The sequence below is a fragment of the Schistocerca americana genome, chromosome 11 (genome assembly GCF_021461395.2).
Source record: "Schistocerca americana isolate TAMUIC-IGC-003095 chromosome 11, iqSchAmer2.1, whole genome shotgun sequence".
NCBI lineage: Eukaryota > Metazoa > Arthropoda > Insecta > Orthoptera > Acrididae > Schistocerca > Schistocerca americana.
In genome coordinates, this window is record NC_060129.1 from 110880042 (window position 1) to 110899196 (window position 19155).

General features: G+C 43.3%; 1 protein-coding gene across 1 annotated transcript in view; it reads left to right on the forward strand.

Annotated features, from left to right (window-relative positions):
• Positions 1–19155, forward strand: part of LOC124554176 (alpha-mannosidase 2) — a 792511-nt gene that overhangs the window by 543737 nt on the left and 229619 nt on the right. Inside the window, exon 8 of the mRNA XM_047128249.1 lies at positions 12966–13161. Within this exon, the coding sequence (XP_046984205.1) occupies positions 12966–13161 (196 nt within the window). The remainder of the gene's footprint in view (positions 1–12965; positions 13162–19155) is intronic.

The window sequence follows — 19155 nt, forward strand, 5'->3', positions numbered from 1 at the left end:
GGAAGGGAGTGAGACAGGGTTGTAGCCTCTCCCCGATCTTATTCAATCTGTATATTGAGCAAGCAGTAAAGGAAACAAAAGAAAAATTCGGAGTAGGTATCAAAATCCATGGAGAAGAAATAAAAACATTGAGGTTCGCTCAGAGACAGCAAAGGACCTGGAAGAGCAGGTGAACGGAATGGACAGTGTCTAAAAAGGAGGATATAGGATGAACATCAACAAAAGAAAACCGAGGATAATGGAATGTAGTCGAGTTAAGTCGGGTGATGCTGAGGGAATTAGATTAGGAAATGAGACACTTAAAGTAGTAAATGAGTTTTGCTATTTGGGGAGCAAAATAACTGATGATTGACGAAGTAGATAGGATATAAAATGTAGACTGGCAATGGCAAGGAAAGCGTTTCTGAAGAAGAGAAATTTGTTAACATCGAGTATAGATTTAAGTGTTAGGAAGTCGTTTCTGAAAGTATTTGTATGGAGTGTAGCCATGTATGGAAGCGAAACGTGGACGATAAATAGTTTAGACAAGAAGAGAATAGAAGCTTTAGAAATGTGGTGCTACAGAAGAATTTTGAAGATTAGATGGGTAGATCACATAAGTAATGAGGAGGTATTGAATAGAATTGGGGAGAAGAGGAGCTTGTGGCACAACTTGACTAGAAGAAGGTATCGGTTGGTAGGACATGTTCTGAGACATCGTGGGATCACCAATTTAGTATTGGAGGGCAGCGTGGAGGGTAAAAATCGTAGAGGGAGACCAAGAGATGAATACACTAAGCAGATTCAGATCGATGTAGGTTGCAGTAGGTACTGGGAGATAAGAAGGTTGCACAGGATAGAGTAGCATGGAGAGCTGCATCAAACCAGTCTCAGGACTGAAGACCACAATAACAAGAACATGTAGAAGGAAGCAATATGTTGCTTACTCTTCTACGAACGTCCGATCCCAGAACTATAAAAGTAAACCAATATGTAATGTAGAACGCCTCTCTTGCAGCGTGTGCCGCTGCAGTTGGCTGAACGTCTCCGCGACGCTTTTGCGTTTACTGAATGAATGCGCTCTTCTTCGAACTTCTCTATTTCTTTATCAAACCCAACTGCTACGGATCGCGATCTGGCGAGTATATTCAAGTGTTGGTCGAACCAGAGTTTTGTGAGCTACCCCTATGCGGGAGGACTACATTTCCCGAGGATTCTTTCGACGATTCTGTCTGACACCGGCGTTATCTGCGATAAGTTTTACGTGACTGTTCCACTTTGAATCGCTTTGTACGCATGCTAGTAGATCTACATCTACATCTACATCCATACTCCGCAAGCCACCTGACGGTGTGTGTGGGAGGGTACCCTGAGTACCTCTATCGGTTCTCCCTTCTATTCCAGTCTCGTATTGTTCGTGGAAAGAAGGATTGTCGGTATGCCTCTGTGTGGACTGTAATCTCTCTGATTTTATCCTCACCGTCTCTTGGCGAGACTGTAGCGCCTAGAACCGCTTGGCCACTCCGGCCGGCTCTGATTTTATCCTCACGGTCTCTTCGCGAGATATACGAAGGAGGGAGCAATATACTGCTCGACTCTTCGGTGAAGGTATGTTCTCGAAACTTTAACAAAAGCACGTACCGAGCTACTGAGCGTCTCTCCTGCAGAGTCTTCCACTGGAGTTTATCTATCATCTCCGTAACGCTTTCGCGATTACTAAATGATCCTGTAACGAAGCGCGCTGCTCTCCGTTGGATCTTCCCTGTGTCTTCTACCAACCCTATCTGGTACGGATCCCACACTGCTGAGCAGTATTCGAGCAGTGGGCGAACAAGCGTACTGTAACCTACTTCCTTTGTTTTCGGATTGCATTTCCTTAGAATTCTTCCAATGAATATCAGTCTGGCATCTGCTTTACCAACGATCAACTTTATATGATCATTCCATTTTAAATCACTCCTAATGCGTACTCCCAGATAATTTATGGAATTAACTGCTTCCAGTAGCTGACCTGCTGTTTTGTAGCTAAATGATAAGGGGTCTATCTTTCTATCATTACACTTGTCTGCATTGAGATTCAATTGCCATTCCCTGCACCATGCGTCAATTCGTTGCAGATCCTTCTGCATTTCAGTACAATTTTCCATTGTTACAACCTCTCGATATACCACAGCATCATCCGAAAAAAGCCTCAGTGAACTTCCGAAGTCATCTACAAGGTCATACCTTAAGAGCGTCTAGTATGATAAAAAAAATTATTAGGTTGAATATATTTCAATTCCTTCAATTTAAATCTGTGTTTCATACTAGAATGCCGTGTTCCCAGTCTGGCACAGCTTTGCCACAGGACACACGAAAGCGGTCGAGGACGTCCGCCTTCTGGTCAGCTCCTGATTGTTGTCAGAAGGAGGCTAGTTTTTTGATTACGCAAAGATTTCCATTATTTGGAAAAGAACAACCCGGATTTCTTTACGTAATCTGTATGAATTTTATAATTACCTAAGGGACCTTTAACAATGAACAGTTAAAAAAAATTGCATTTGCAAATGAAATCATTAATAAATGGGGCAGCTCTGAGTTGTATAGAAGACAAGGGGCGGCCTTCTGTACACGACCAGGATGCCGCAGTATTCTCTGCTGTAGTAAAGGCTGTTTGACATTTATAAAAATAATATGGCATGGAGGTTAAAAAAGTATATAGGAAAACAACAGAATAAGAAATCTGGTAAACACTAAATATATTCAAACAATTCTCACTAGCAAATTGGGGCTTATTTATAAACAATATAACTTACGTAAGTACTTTTCTAACTGTATGGTGCGATCAGATTTCAGCCTGCCCTGTGCTGTCTCCTTGGTTTACGTTTTCGTCACAAATTACAGTCATTACTTTTCTCCTTCGTTAAAGACAATTCTTGTACTGTCCAACACCGTCATAACAATAACTTGCCGATTTACAGTTTCGAACATAAATTACTTGAATTTTATTAATTAATAATGTTGTCTGCACGCTGGCAAGACTGCTCACTTTTCCAGCTTAAATTCGACCTTCTTTACGTTTTCACATTACAAGCAGAAGTACATTAAAATCTGAAGATCTACAAACGTTTTTTACTGTCATCATTTATTTAGATCGAAGCGGAACGTTCTGTTCAGGTTCTGTTAAAATGTTTCTTTGACTGCGCAATCGATGTATTAGCGTCCGCGCTAGATGCGCATCTTTACAGTTACATAAATTATATAAAACAAATGTCTTTCAAAGGATATGTCTCATCTCATAGGTTGATCATTTAATATACAGATAGGTGAATGCCTTTCCAAGGGTACTCACAGCTTTCATACTACGGAAATCCCAATAATATTACAAGTGTATACCTTGAGAGCTATGAGGACGTGGACATCTTCGCTACTCTGAAAGACATTTCTTCTACTGAGAAAGTGCTCACAGATCGTAAGATACGCACGACGCCAATTGTCAGAATCCTTTATTGGCGGACCCAGATTAAGTCTCTGCAGTCTCGTACGTAGCCCATCAGTCTCATGTGAGCCGCGGCCTGTGTTTCGCATTTCTCGATTTCTGGATGTTTAAAGCGTCGCCGAGGGTGACATCTACATCTACATCTACATTTATACTCCGCAAGCCACCCAACGGTGTGTGGCGGAGGGCACTTTACGTGCCACTGTCACTACCTCCCTTTCCTGTTCCAGTCGCGTATGGTTCGCGGGAAGAACGACTGTCTGAAAGCCTCCGTGCGCGCTCTAATCTCTCTAATTTTACATTCGTGATCTCCTCGGGAGGTATAAGTAGGGGGAAGCAACATATTCGATACCTCATCCAGAAACGCTCCCTCTCGAAACCTGGCGAGCAAGCTACACCGCGATGCAGAGCTCCTCTCTTACAGAGTCTGCCACTCGAGTTTGCTAAACATCTCCGTAACGCTATCACGGTTACCAAATAACCCTGTGACGAAACGCGCCGCTCTTCTTTGGATCTTTTCTATCTCCTCCGTCAGACCGACCTGGTGCGGATCCCACACTGATGAGCAATACTCAAGTATAGGTCGATCGAGTGTTTTGTAAGCCACCTCCTTTGTTGATGGACTACATTTTCTAAGCACTCTCCCAATGAATGTCAACCTGGTACCCGCCTTACCAACAATTAATTTTATATGATCATTCCACTTCAAATCGTTCCGCACGCATACTCCCAGATATTTTACAGAAGTAACTGCTACCAGTGTTTGTTCCGCTATCATATAATCATACAATAAAGGTTCCTTCTTTCTATGTATTCGTAATACATTACATTTGTCTATGTTAAGGGACAGTTGCCACTCCCTGCACCAAGTGCCTATCCGCTGCAGATCTTCCTGCATTTCGCTACAATTTTCTAATGCTGCAACTTCTCTGTATACTACAGCATCATCCGCAAAAAGCCGCATGGAACTTCCGACACTATCTACTAGGTCATTTATATATATTGTGAAAAGCAATGGTCCCATAACACTCCCCTGTGGCACGCCAGAGGTTACTTTAACGTCTGTAGACGTCTCTCCATTGATAACAACATGCTGTGTTCTGTTTGCTAAAAACTCTTCAATCCAGCCACACAGCTGGTCTGATATTCCGTAGGCTCTTACTTTGTTTATCAGGCGACAGTGCGGAATTGTATCGAACGCCTTCCGGAAGTCAAGAAAAATAGCATCTACCTGGGAGCCTGTATCTAATATTTTCTGGGTCTCATCAACAAATAAAGCGAGTTGGGTCTCACACGATCGCTGTTTCCGGAATCCATGTTGATTCCTACATAGTAGATTCTGGGTTTCCAAAAACGACATGATACTCGAGCAAAAAACATGTTCTAAAATTCTACAACAGATCGACGTCAGAGATATAGGTCTATAGTTTTGCGCATCTGCTCGACGACCCTTCTTGAAGACTGGGACTCCACGCTTTTGCTTCATCGCAGAGGAATGTTGCAGGCACTTTTTAGCCGATTTTCAAACCTCTGCGTCGCAACGGGAGAGAATTGTGGGATTTAGAAACTGTGATCCTTTAATTGTGTTGCACGGTGTAGCTGGATTGCTGCAGAGCATTAATTAGAATTGGCGGGGAATATCAGCAGCAACCATTTTAACCCTGGCACAAAGCGAGGACGGCAGAACCTTATTCAGACTGATGGGCTATGTATGAGACTGCAGAGACTTAATCTGGCTCCGCCAATAAAGGATTCTGAGAAAGGGTGCGGCGCAGCGCGTGCGTCGCTTAATTGGCGCCAAGACTCTGCGGTTTCCGGCTGCGGCTGAAGCCATGGGTGGGCGCGCGCGACGCCGTGGAAGCTCCGAAGAACGTTCCGAAACACATCAGCCTGTGGGCGCTGCGCAAGCATCCTTGTGTTCCCGAGATTAGGTGTGCAACACTTCTCTTGTTTGTGCGAGGGGCATGCTACACTACTGGCCATTAAAATTGCTGCACCAAGAAGAAATGCCGATGAGAAACTGGTATTCATTGGACAAATGTATTATACTAGAAATGACATGTGATTACTTTTTCACGCAATTTGGGTGCATAGATCATGAGAAATCAGTACCCGGAACAACCACCTCTGGCCGTAATAACGGCCTTCATACGCCTGGGCATTGAGTCAAACAGAGCTTGGATGGCGTGTACTGGTACAGCTGCCCATGCAGCTTCAACACTATACCACAGTTCATCAAGAGTAGTGACTGGCGTATTGTGACGAGTCAGTTGCTCGTCCACCATTGACCAGACGTTTTCAGTTGGTGAGAGATCTGGAGAATGTGCTGGCCAGGGCAGCAGTCGAACATTTTCTGTATCCAGAAAGGCACCTACAGGAAGTGAAACGTGCGGTCGTGCATTATCCTGCTGAAATGTAGGGTTTCGCAGGGATCGAATTCAGGGTAGAGCCACGGGTCGTAACACATCTTAAATGTAACGTCCACTGTTCAAAGTGCCGTCAATGCGAACAAGAGGTGATCGAGAGGTGAAACCGAAACCATCCCATACCATCACGCCGGGTGATACGCCGGTATGGCGATGACGAATACACGCTTCCAATGTGCGTTCACCGCGCTGTCGCCAAACATGGATGCGACCATCCCGATGCTGTAAACAGAATTTGGATTCATCCGAAAAAATGACTTTTTGCCATTCGTGCACCCAGGTTTGTCATCCAGTACACCATCGCAGGCGCTCCAGTCTGTGATGCAGCGTCAAGGGTAATCGCAGCCACGGTTTCCGAGCTGAGAGCCCGTGCTGCTGCAAATCTCATCGAACTGTCTCTGCAGATGGTTGTCGTGTTGCAAACGTCCCGATATGTTGACTCAGGCATCGAGACGTGGCTACACGATCCGTTACAGCCGTGCGGATAAGATGCCTGTCATCTCGACTGCTAGCGATACGAGGCCGTTGGAATCCAACACGGCATTCCGTATTAACCTCCTGAACCAACCGATTCGATATTCTGCTAACATTCATTGGATCTCGACCAACGCGAGGAGCAATGTCGCGATACGATAAACCGCAATTGCGATACGCTACAATCCGAACTTTATCAAAGTCGGAAACGTGATGGTACGCATTTCTCCTCCTTACACGAGGCATCACAACACCGTTTCACCAGGTATCGCCGGTCAACTGCTGTTTGTGTTTGAGAAATCGATTGGAAACTTTGCTCGTGTCAGCGCGTTGCAGGTGTCGCCACCGGCGGCAACCTTGTGTGAATGCTCTGAGAAGCTAATCATTTGCATAACACAGCATCTTCTTCCTGTCGGTTAAATTTCGCGTCTGTAGCACGTCATCTTGGTGGTGTAGCAATTGTAATGGACAGTATTGTATAAGTAATGAAACACATTAATTTTCTCTCGGCCAAATTCGGCTGAAAGGATTCTTTGTTCAGGGAGATAGTAGAATATTCTTTCTTCGGCTCCTGTAGTTTCATGAAGTTCCGATAGGTGGTCGGCGCTATACCTAGGCTTCAATATGACGTCGGTTACAGAGGTGCTGTCCAGGCAGTGAGGTGTCACTGAGTTTCTGTTGGCGGAAAACCAGAGCGTCGCACATATGCTTAGGCACTTGCAGATTGTTTACCCAGAGCTGGCAGTGAACAAAAGCACGGTGAATCATCGGGCGAGGCTTCTGTGTTCATCGCAAGGCCGCGCACAGCTGTGACTCCTGCAGTGTTGGAACGTGCGGACACTCTCGTTAGAGATAATCGATAGATCGCAGTCAGACATCTCGCTGCTCACCTCAACGTCTGCGTTGGTAGTGCTGACACACTCGTCCACCTGCCTGGCGAACTCAAAGGTGAGCGCCCGCTGGCACAACAGAAGAACATACGGAGCAACGAAGGACCATACGAGGTGCGGCTAGTAAAAAACCGGACTGATGCTGGAAAAAACATTTATTTACAATTATTTACAATTTCATGTTATCTCCTTCAATGTACTCTCCTCCTCGGTCTCTACACCGCTCCATACGAATTTTCCACTGTTCGTAGCAATGCTGCAGATCATTTTCGGTAAGTCCATACATTACTTCCGTCGCTTTTCCTTTTACTGCTTCAACAGTCTCAAATCTAGTTCCTTTCAAAGCTGACTTGACTTTAGGGAAAAGAAAAAAGTCACAGGGGGCCAAATCAGGTGAGTGGGGTGGATGATCTAAGATGGGAATGTTGTGTTTTGCCAAAAACGTCTTCACTGACAACGCACTGTGAGCTGGGGCATTGTCTTGGTGAAGGACCATGACTTTTTTCTCCACAAATCGTTCCGTTTTCTCCGTACTCGCTCACGTAGGGTAGCCAGGACGCTAATGTAGTAATGCTGATTCACTGTTTGTCCCTCTGGTACCCAATCAATGTGCACAATCCCTTTGATGTCAAAAAAAACAATCATCATTGCCTTGAATTTCGATTTTGACATTCGTTCTTTTTTTTGTCGTGGAGAACCAGGAGTTTTCCAATGCATCGATTGGCGTTTAGTTTCGGGATCGTAAGTAAAAAACCAAGGTTCATCGCAAGTAATAACATTTTGTAAGAAGGTGGGATCACTTTCAATGTTTTCCAGGATGTCAGAACAAATCATTCTTCGGCGTTCCTTCTGTTCAATTGTGAGACACTTTGGAACCATTTTTGAACACACTTTGTTCATGTTGAAACTTTCATGAAGAATCTGCCTAACACTTTCCTTGTCAACTCCTGTTAACTCAGACACTGCTCTGATTGTTAAACGGCGATCTTGTCGAACAAGTTTACCGATTTTTTTCAATGTTTGCATCAGTTTCTGCTGACAATGGTCTGCCAGTGCGAGTGTCATCACTGGTGTCTTCGCGGCCATCTTTAAATCGTTTAAACCACTCAAACACTTGTGTTCGCGATAAACAATGATCGCCGTACACTTGTTGTAACATTACAAACATTTCACTTGCAGATTTTCCTAGTTTGAAACAAAATTTGATGTTAACACGCTGTTCTTTCTGTACACTCAACATTTTCCGACGCACAGACAAAACGTCAACTACTTAAAACAGACGCCACGGGCAGACTGAGTGCAGGAGGCAGATGAAACTCGAGCAGTAGGCGGAGCGAGAGTCACGTGACAGGCCACGCGACTTTCAGCCTTATTGCATTCGTTTTATTGTTTCACCAGTACTAGTCCGGTTTTTTTCTAGCCACACCTCGTATCTGCGGAATTGCTTGCGCGTTACGAGACTTAGCATGACAATTTTTTTTGTCGAACGTCGCCACAGGCGATGGAACATGGGTTCATCACGGCGAACGGGAAACAAAACATCCATGGATTGCCGCCACACCACCTTGCGTCCGAAAAAACCGCAGCGTCAGGCGGTATAAAGTCATGGCGACAGTCTTGTGGGACGCTGAAGGAGTTATTCTCGGCTGGATATCCTACAAAATGGTGCAACGATCACCTCTGAAGTGCCACCGTGAGGAAAGAAACGGCTTGAGCGAGTTCGTCGCCATAAAAATGGACACGAACGGTTCCTCCGACAACGCAACGCAAGGCTAAGCACAAGTTTGCTCTGCCGAGGGGAGCTCACAAAACGTGATTGGACTGTTCTTCCTCCTCCAGCTTGGAGCCCGGATGTCGCACCTTTCGAGTTCCATCTGTTTGGCCCAATGAAGGATGCCCTAGACAGGAAGCAGTACGTGGGTGACGGGGAGGTTACTGATGGGGCAAGACGTCGACCAGTAGGGTGGTTCCATGCAGCCATACAGGGCCTCCCACGAAGGTGGCCTAAGGCCGTCTCACTGAACCGATGTTTAGTTGAAAAATAGGACTTTGTAGCCAAAACAGTTGGACTTGTAGAAGTTTGGAACACATATTATGTTTGAGTATAATGGCTTTTCTGGAGATGTTTGAGTATAATGGCTTTTCTGGAGACTAGAAATCTACTCTGTAGGAACCAGCATGGGTTTCGAAAAAGACGATCGTGTTGTGGGGCGGTGGGTGGAATTATTGTTATGGAAATGTTCTGTATTTCCCGGCCGATGCACCTTATGTGGGACAGCGGGTGGAATTATTGTTATATAAAATGTAGAATGTAATGTAGAAAAGATGCATTTCCCGGCCGATTAGCAACATATGTGGGGCGGCGGGTCGAATAATTGTTATTACAAATGTTCCTATTATTTATGCTGTCTTTTGCTGTTCTCAACACTGGCTCTCTAACTACAATATTGGCAACCAGAAAGTGATTAGCAAAACGTGAAGCCTGTACTTAGAATTCCTAGTGCCCACTTCATCTGAGAAATACACTTATAGCTACAGCTTATAGCTCTGAGGAATTAGGAGATTGTCTGGGATTCATAATCAAAAAACGATTCTCTATAAAATGTTCACTATATTCTGAAAGTCACAGACCAAAAAAGAAACCAGACAATCCAACTACCAGAGCAGTTCAGAGTCTAATGCGCTGATGCAACTATAACTGTTCAAAATAAAGGTTTAAGTGAATGCTCGCCATAATTTGATGATAATGTTCATGAAACGCCACGCTAAATAATGGTAGAATGTCTGTCCCGCGGCGGCACGTGAAAATACGACATACGCAAACTGAAGATAGATCATTAAAGTTATCCCAGAATTAACACTTCACTCGAAAACGATTTCATGGTTACGCGTATCCCGAGTAACTTATTACGGCATCCGAGGCTGTTTATATCAACGATACTGACGCGACGCGACTCCCAGCACAGGTGGTGCGCTATTCAGCGTCTGGAGAGAACTGGGGCCCTGCTTCCTAGCGCAGCGTTCTTAAATATAAAGCGGAGCGGTGCGGACGGCCAAGGGAACGCCTGATCAAATCGGCTCTCCCGACTGGCCGCTGGGCTAGTAACGCACCACTTTAAGTTACTGAATAAATCATCGCTTCCTTTGCTGATGGCCGATGAAGCTCTCAATTTAAATGCGCAATCAGCACACAGGTAAGTAATCATAATAAAAGTCTGACATGGCTAAGTCAAATATTTTGGGCGAGAGAATTAATTTAATTACACTACACGCAGTAGACGAGCTCTGAACTTGCCCTTTGGAGATACGCTATCGCTATAGTTTTATAGTTATTCAATTGAAACTTCTCACATCTTTATGATTATAGCGGATCTCCCTTCCACTTAAATTTAAACATCCTAGTTTTATTTATTCGCCTACTTAATCTATCCTGCTTCCATAATTTTTAAGACAAAAACCAGAAAATCATGAATTTCAACTAAAATTTTAATTTCTGAGATCCAAAATACTGTTTCCACTAAATTATTATGAAAAAGGAATCTAAATATAAATTTTTAAGTTTCTAGCTCTTTTCTGTTGCGCCAATTATTTTTACAGAAAAACGTCCAAATTTCGAAAATGGTTAAAGTTATTGAACTGATATTCAATACATGTTGATTCAGTATTACTCCTGACATGCTAGAACCGTTTCAGGTTATTTACTTGATTTTTAAAGTATTGCGCAACATTTATGACGTCAGAGCTAGTTACAGCGGACTAGGCTGGCACACAATGGAAAGACTGATGTGAATTTTATACGGCGTGAGTAGGCTGATTCCCTACATCACCCTCTACTTAATTTTTTTTTAAAATATAAATGAGAAAGAAAAGAAAAAAAATTAATTACAAAAAGGGAAGCAAGAGTACAGCTTAACTCCCTATGAAAAATTAAAATTTAAAAGTAAACATATAGAAATATTAAAAAGAAAACTGATTACCTACTTCAATTATTTAAATTGCTGGAATGTTCACTGCTTCTTAAGCAACATTATCACTCAAAATTTAAGCAAAATCAATGAAACACTTTGCCATACATATTGCCTTAGACAAACACATAAAATATGTAAAATTATGAAGATCTTAAATCCATTAAATACATTTTTACATAACAAATTCAAAGAAAATAACACAGTTATTCATGATACAAAAACAGATCGATGACTTTCCGTCAATTACTACGACTGTGACCTCTCTGACAGGAAATTGCAAATCCCGTCAGATAACTGAGATGATATTCCATAAGCATGCAATTTCACTACAAGCCGCTTGTGTGGTAGAGTGTCAAAACACTTCCGGAAGTCCAGAAAAACGGAATCGATCTGGAATACGTTATCAATAGCACTGAGCACTTCACGTAAATAAAGAGCTAGTTGTTTTCACTGGAACGATGTTTTCTAAACCCATGTTGACTGTGTATCAAAAAAATGGTTCAAATGGCTCTGAGCACTATGAGACTTAACATCTGAGATCATCAGTCCCCTAGAACTTAGAACTACTTAAACCTAACTAACCTAAGGACATCACACACATCCATGGCCGAGGCAGGATTCGAACCAGCGACCGTAGTAGCAGCGCGGTCGGTTCTGGACTGAAGCACCTAGAACCACACGGCAACCAGGGCCGGCGACTGTGTGTCAATACATCGTTTATTACATAAATTATCTGGGAGTGGACATTAGGAGTGATTTAAAATGGAATGATCATATAAAGTTGGTCGTCGGTAAAGCAGATGCCAGACTGAGATTCATTGGAAGAATTCTAAGGAAATGCAATCCGAAAACAAAGAAAGTAGGTTACAGTACGCTTGTTCGCCCACTGCTTGAAAACTGGTCAGCAGTGTGGGATCCGTACCAGATAGGGTTGATAGAAGAGAGAGAGAAGATCCAACGGAGAGCAGCGCGCTTCGTTACAGGATCATTTAGTAATCGCGAAAGCGTTACGGAGATGATAGATAAACTCCAGTGGAAGACTCTGCAGGAGAGACGCTCAGTAGCTCTGTACAGGCTTTTGTTGAAGTTTCGAGAACATACCTTCACCGAAGAGTCGAGCAGTATATTGCTCCCTCCTTCGTATATGTTGCGAAGAGACCGTGAGGATAAAATCAGAGCCGACCGGAGTGGCCAAGCGGTTCTAGGCGCTACAGTCCGGAACCGTGCGACCGCTACGGTCACAGGTTCGAATCCTGCCTCGGGCATGGATGTGTGTGATGTCTTTAGGTTAGTTAGGTTTAAGTAGTTCTAAGTTCTAGGGGACTGATGACCTCAGAATTTAAGTCACATGGTGCTCAGAGCCATTTGAACCATTTTGATAAAATCAGAGAGGTTACAGCCCACACAGAGGCATACCGACAATCTTTCTTTCCACGAACAGTACGAGACTGGAATAGAAAGGAGAACCGATAGAGGTATTCAAAGTACCCTCTGCCACACACCACACACCGTCAGGTGGCTTGCGGAGTATGGATATAGATGTAGATGTAGAAAATGTCTATAAATAAGCTCAGAAAAAATGGAGTTAGGTTTCTTTCGGGTGGCCGCTCGCACATAGGTACTTGTGTCACTACAGGCTAGCAGCTTGGACCGCAGCCGTCACACGGTTCTATTCTTCCCACGTCTCTGCCTGTAGAGGTTTTCGAGTGTTTGGCTCAGCCTGTGGTGAGACTGGGCCGTGTTGTTCCAGGCCGCCCACCTCGTCGGCGCCGTCCAACTCGTCGGTGATGCGCCGGCTGCTGGAGCGCGACTTTGAGCGGCTGGTGCGGGCCCGCCGCTCGCTGGCGCTCTTCCAGCACCACGACGCCATCGCCGGCACCAGCAAGGCCTTCGTCATGCACGACTACGCGCTCAAGCTGTTCGAGGCCATCCAGGACGCCACGCAGGTAACGCTCGGCGCACGCTCTGGAGCCTGCCTCTGTCCAGGCGGCCGCTTCCAGCACGGCAACCAGCCTACGTCGTCCCTACCTGGAGGCGAACGATGCAAGTTGGGTTGCCTATCCAGAGATGCGCGAGATACACTGGTTGTTGTTGTTGTTGTGGTCTTCAGTCCAGAGACTGGTTTGATACAGCTCTCCATGCTACTCTATCCTGTGCAGGCTTTTTCATCTCCCAGTACCTACTGCAACCTATATCTCTTGGTCTCCCTCTCCGATTTTTACCCTCCACGCTTCCCTCCAGTACAAAATTGGTGATCCCTTGATACCTCAGAATATATCCTACCAACCGATCCTTTCTTCTGGTCAAGTAGTGCCACAAACTCCTCTTCTCCCCAATTCTATTCAATACCTCCTCATTTCTTATGTGATCTACCCATCTAATCTTCAGCATACTTATGTAGCACCACATTTCGAAAGCTTCTATTCTCTTCTTGTCCAAACTATTTATCGTCCACGTTTCACTTCCATACATGGCTACACTCCATATAAATACTTTCAGATGTGTCTTCCTGACACTTAAATCTATACTCAATGTTAACAAATTTCTCTTCCACAGAAACGCTTTCCTTGCCATTGCCAGTCTACATTTTATATCCTCTCTACTTCGACCATCATCAGTTATTTTACTCCCTAAATAGCAAAACTCCTTTACTACTTTAAGTGTCTCATTTCCTAATCTATTCACCTCAGCATCACCCGATTTAATTTGACTACATTCCATTATCCTCGTTTTGCTATTGTTGATGTTCATCTTATATCCTCCTTTCAAGACACAGTCCATTCCGTTCAGCTTCTCTTCCACATCCTTTCCTGTTTCTGACAGAATTACAATCTCATCGGCGAACCTCAAAGATTTTTTTTTCTTCTCCATGTATTTTAATACCTACTCCAAATTTTTCTTTTGTTTCCTTTACTGCTTGCTCAATATACAGATTGAATAACATCGGGGAGAGGCTACAACCCTGTCTCACTCCCTTCCCAACCACTGCTTCCCTTTCATGTCCCTCGACTCTTATAACTTCCATCTGGTTTCTGTACAAATTGTAAATAGCCTTTCGCTTCCTGTATTTTACCCCTGCCACCTTTAGAATTTGAAAGAGAGTATTCCAGTCAACATTGTGAAATCTTTCTCTAAGTTTACAAATGCTAGAAATGTACGTTTGCCTTTCGTTAATCTATTTTCTAAGGTATGTCGTAGGGTCAATATTGTATCACGTGTTCCAACATTTCTACGGAATCCAAACTGATCTTCGCTGAGATCGGCTTCTACCAGGTTTTCCATTCGTCTGTAAAGAATTCGCATTAGTATTTTGGAGCTGTGACTTGTTAAACTGATAGTTCGGTGATAATATTCACATCTGTCAACGCCTGCTTTCTTCGGGATTTGAATTACTATATTCTTCTTGAAATCTGAGGGTATTTCGGCTGTCTCATACATCTTGCTCACCAGATGGTAGAGTTTTGTCAGGACTGGCTCTCCCAAGGCCGTCAGTAGTTCTAATGGAATGTTGTCTACTCCCGGGGTCTTGTTTCGACTCAGGTCTTTCAGTGCTCTGTCAAACTTTTCACGCAGTATCGTATCTCCCATTTGATCTTCATCTACATCCTCTTTCATTTCCATAATATTGTCCTCAAGAACTTCGCCCCTGTATAGACCTTCTATATACTCCTTTCTGCTTTCCCTTCTTTGCTTAGAACTGGTTTTCCATCTGAGCTCTTGGTATTCATACAAGTGGTTCTCGTTTCTCCATAGGTCTCTTTAATTTTCCTGTAGGCAGTATCTATCTTACCCCTAGTGAGATAGGCCTCTACATCCTTACATTTGTCCTCTAGCCATCCCTGCTTAGCCATTTTGCACTTCCTGTCGATCTCATTTTTGAGACGTTTGAATTCCTTTTTGCCGGCTTCATTTACTGCATTTTTATATTTTCTCCTTTCGTCATTTAAATTCAATATTTATTCTGTGACCCAAAGATATTTTTACTAGCCCTCGTCTTTTTACCTACTTGATCCTCTGCTGCCTTCACTACTTCATCCCTCAAAGCTAGCCATTCTTTTTCTACTGTATTTCTTTCCCCCATTCCTGTCAATTGTTCCCTTGTGCTCTACCTGAAACTCTGTACAACCTCTGGTTTAGTGAGTTTATCCAGGTCCCATATCCTTAAATTCCCACCTTTTGCAGTTTCTTCAGTTTTTATCTACCATGTGACTTTACCTCTGCAAATTCTTAAAAATTTCGTGCAGCACAGTAACTATGGCGAATAAGGAAAATAAATTCTGACCTTTATCATTTAAGGAGATCAAGCTATAGGTTTCGGAAGAATCAAAGTTTTTCACCGAGTAGCTTTCTTAAAATCGGTTGTTAAGTAGTTCATAGGTACCGTCGCGTCCGCTCCACTGCTTTGCCGAGTAGACACGTGGCTGTCGTTCTTTGTAGCGCGTGCTGCAGCCACAAGATTCAAACACGTTTGAATTCAAATGTCGCCAGTTGCAGCGGGAGACAGGCAGCGACACAGGTGTGACTCACGTAGGACACCTCCGTAACTACTAGAGTTCGGCAACACGATTCTTTTTCCCTATCCGATTCCTACGATTCAATCTCACATTGCGAATCGATTCCTACGATTCGTTCACGATTCATTCTAGTCTACTACTAGAGTTGGGCAACACGATTCTTTTTCCCGATTAGATTCCTACGATTCAATCTCACATTGCGAATCGATTCCTACGATTCGTTCACGATTCATTCTAGTCTACTACTAGAGTTGGGAAACACGATTCTTTTTCCCGATTCGATTCCTACGATTCAATCTCACATTGCGAATCGATTGCTACGATTCGTTCACGATTCATTCTAGTCTACTACTAGTGTTGGGAAACACGATTCTTTTTCACGATTCGATTCCTACGATTCAATCTCACATTGCGAATCGATTCCTACGATTCGTTCACGATTCATTCTAGTCTACTACTAGAGCTGGGAAACACGATTCTTTTTCCCGATTCGATTCCTACGATTCAATCTCACATTGCGAATCGATTCCTACGATTCGTTCACGATTCATTCTAGTCTACAACTAGAGTTGGGCAACACGATTCTTTTTCCCGATTCGATTCCTACGATTCAATCTCACATTGCGAATCGATACCTACGATTCGTTCACGATTCATTCTAGTCTACACCTAGAGCTGGGAAACACGATTCTTTTTCCCGATTCGATTCCTACGATTCAATCTCACATTGCGAATCGATTCCTACGATTCGTTCATGATTCATTCTAGTCTACTACTAGAGCTGGGAAACACGATTCTTTTTCCCGATTCGATTCCTACGATTCAATCTCACATTGCGAATCGATTCCTACGATTCGTTCACGATTCATTCTAGTCTACTACTAGAGTTGGGAAACACGATTCTTTTTCCCGATTCGATTCCTACGATTCAATCTCACATTGCGAATCGATTCCTACGATTCGTTCACGATTCATTCTAGTCTACTACTAGAGCTGGGAAACACGATTCTTTTTCCCGATTCGATTCCTACGATTCAATCTCACATTGCGAATCGATTCCTACGATTCGTTCACGATTCGTTCTAGTCTACTACTAGAGTTGGGAAACACGATTCTTTTTCCCGATTCGATTCCTACGATTCAATCTCACATTGCGAATCGATTCCTACGATTCGTTCACGATTCATTCTAGTCTACAACTAGAGCTGGGAAACACGATTCTTTTTCCTGATTCGATTCCTACGATTCAATCTCACATTGCGAATCGATTCCTACGATTCGTTCACGATTCATTCTAGTCTACTACTAGAGCTGGGAAACACGATTCTTTTTCCCGATTCGATTCCTACGATTCAATCTCACATTGCGAATCGATTCCTACGATTCGTTCATGATTCATTCTAGTCTACTACTAGAGCTGGGAAACACGATTCTTTTTCCCGATTCGATTCCTACGATTCAATCTCACATTGCGAATCGATTCCTACGATTCGTTCACGATTCATTCTAGTCTACTACTAGAGCTGGGAAACACGATTCTTTTTCCCGATTCGATTCCTACGATTCAATCTCACATTGCGAATCGATTCCTACGATTCGTTCACGATTCATTCTAGTCTACTACTAGAGCTGGGAAACACGATTCTTTTTCCCGATTCGATTCCTATGATTCAATCTCACATTGCGAATCGATTCCTACGATTCGTTCACGATTCATTCTAGTCTACTACTAGAGCTGGGAAACACGATTCTTTTTCCCGATTCGATTCCTACGATTCAATCTCACATTGCGAATCGATTCCTACGATTCGTTCACGATTCATTCTAGTCTACAACTAGAGTTGGGCAACACGATTCTTTTTCCCGATTCGATTCCTACGATTCAATCTCACATTGCGAATCGATTCCTACGATTCGTTCACGATTCATTCTAGTCTACTACTAGAGTTGGGAAACACGATTCTTTTTCCCGATTCGATTCCTACGATTCAATCTCACATTGCGAATCGATTCCTACGATTCGTTCACGATTCATTCTAGTCTACTACTAGAGCTGGGAAACACGATTCTTTTTCCCGATTCGATTCCTACGATTCAATCTCACATTGCGAATCGATTCCTACGATTCGTTCACGATTCATTCTAGTCTACTACTAGAGCTGGGAAACACGATTCTTTTTCCCGATTCGATTCCTACGATTCAATCTCACATTGCGAATCGATTCCTACGATTCGTTCACGATTCATTCTAGTCTACTACTAGAGCTGGGAAACACGATTCTTTTTCCCGATTCGATTCCTACGATTCAATCTCACATTGCGAATCGATTCCTACGATTCGTTCACGATTCATTCTAGTCTACTACTAGAGCTGGGAAACACGATTCTTTTTCCCGATTCGATTCCTACGATTCAATCTCACATTGCGAATCGATTCCTACGATTCGTTCACGATTCACTCTAGTCTACTACTAGAGCTGGGAAACACGATTCTTTTTCCCGATTCGATTCCTACGATTCAATCTCACATTGCGAATCGATTCCTACGGTTCGTTCACGATTCATCCTAGTCTACTACTAGAGCTGGGAAACACGATTCTTTTTCCCGATTCGATTCCTATGATTCAATCTCACATTGCGAATCGATTCCTACGATTCGTTCACGATTCATTCTAGTCTACTACTAGAGTTGGGCAACACGATTCTTTTTCCCGATTCGATTCCTACGATTCAATCTCACATTGCGAATCGATTCCTACGATTCGTTCACGATTCATTCTAGTCTACTACTAGAGCTGGGAAACACGATTCTTTTTCCCGATTCGATTCCTACGATTCAATCTCACATTGCGAATCGATTCCTACGATTCGTTCACGATTCATTCTAGTCTACACCTAGAGCTGGGAAACACGATTCTTTTTCCCGATTCGATTCCTACGATTCAATCTCACATTGCGAATTGATTCCTACGATTCGTTCACGATTCATTCTAGTCTACTACTAGAGTTGGGCAACACGATTCTTTTTCCCGATTCGATTCCTATGATTCAATCTCACATTGCGAATCGATTCCTACGATTCGTTCACGATTCATTCTAGTCTACTACTAGAGCTGGGAAACACGATTCTTTTTCCCGATTCGATTCCTACGATTCAATCTCACATTGCGAATCGATTCCTACGATTCGTTCACGATTCATTCTAGTCTACTACTAGAGTTGGGAAACACGATTCTTTTTCCCGATTCGATTCCTACGATTCAATCTCACATTGTGAATCGATTCCTACGATTCGTTCACGATTCATTCTAGTCTACACCTAGAGCTGGGAAACACGATTCTTTTTCCCGATTCGATTCCTACGATTCAATCTCACATTGCGAATCGATTCCTACGATTCGTTCACGATTCATTGTAGTCTACAAC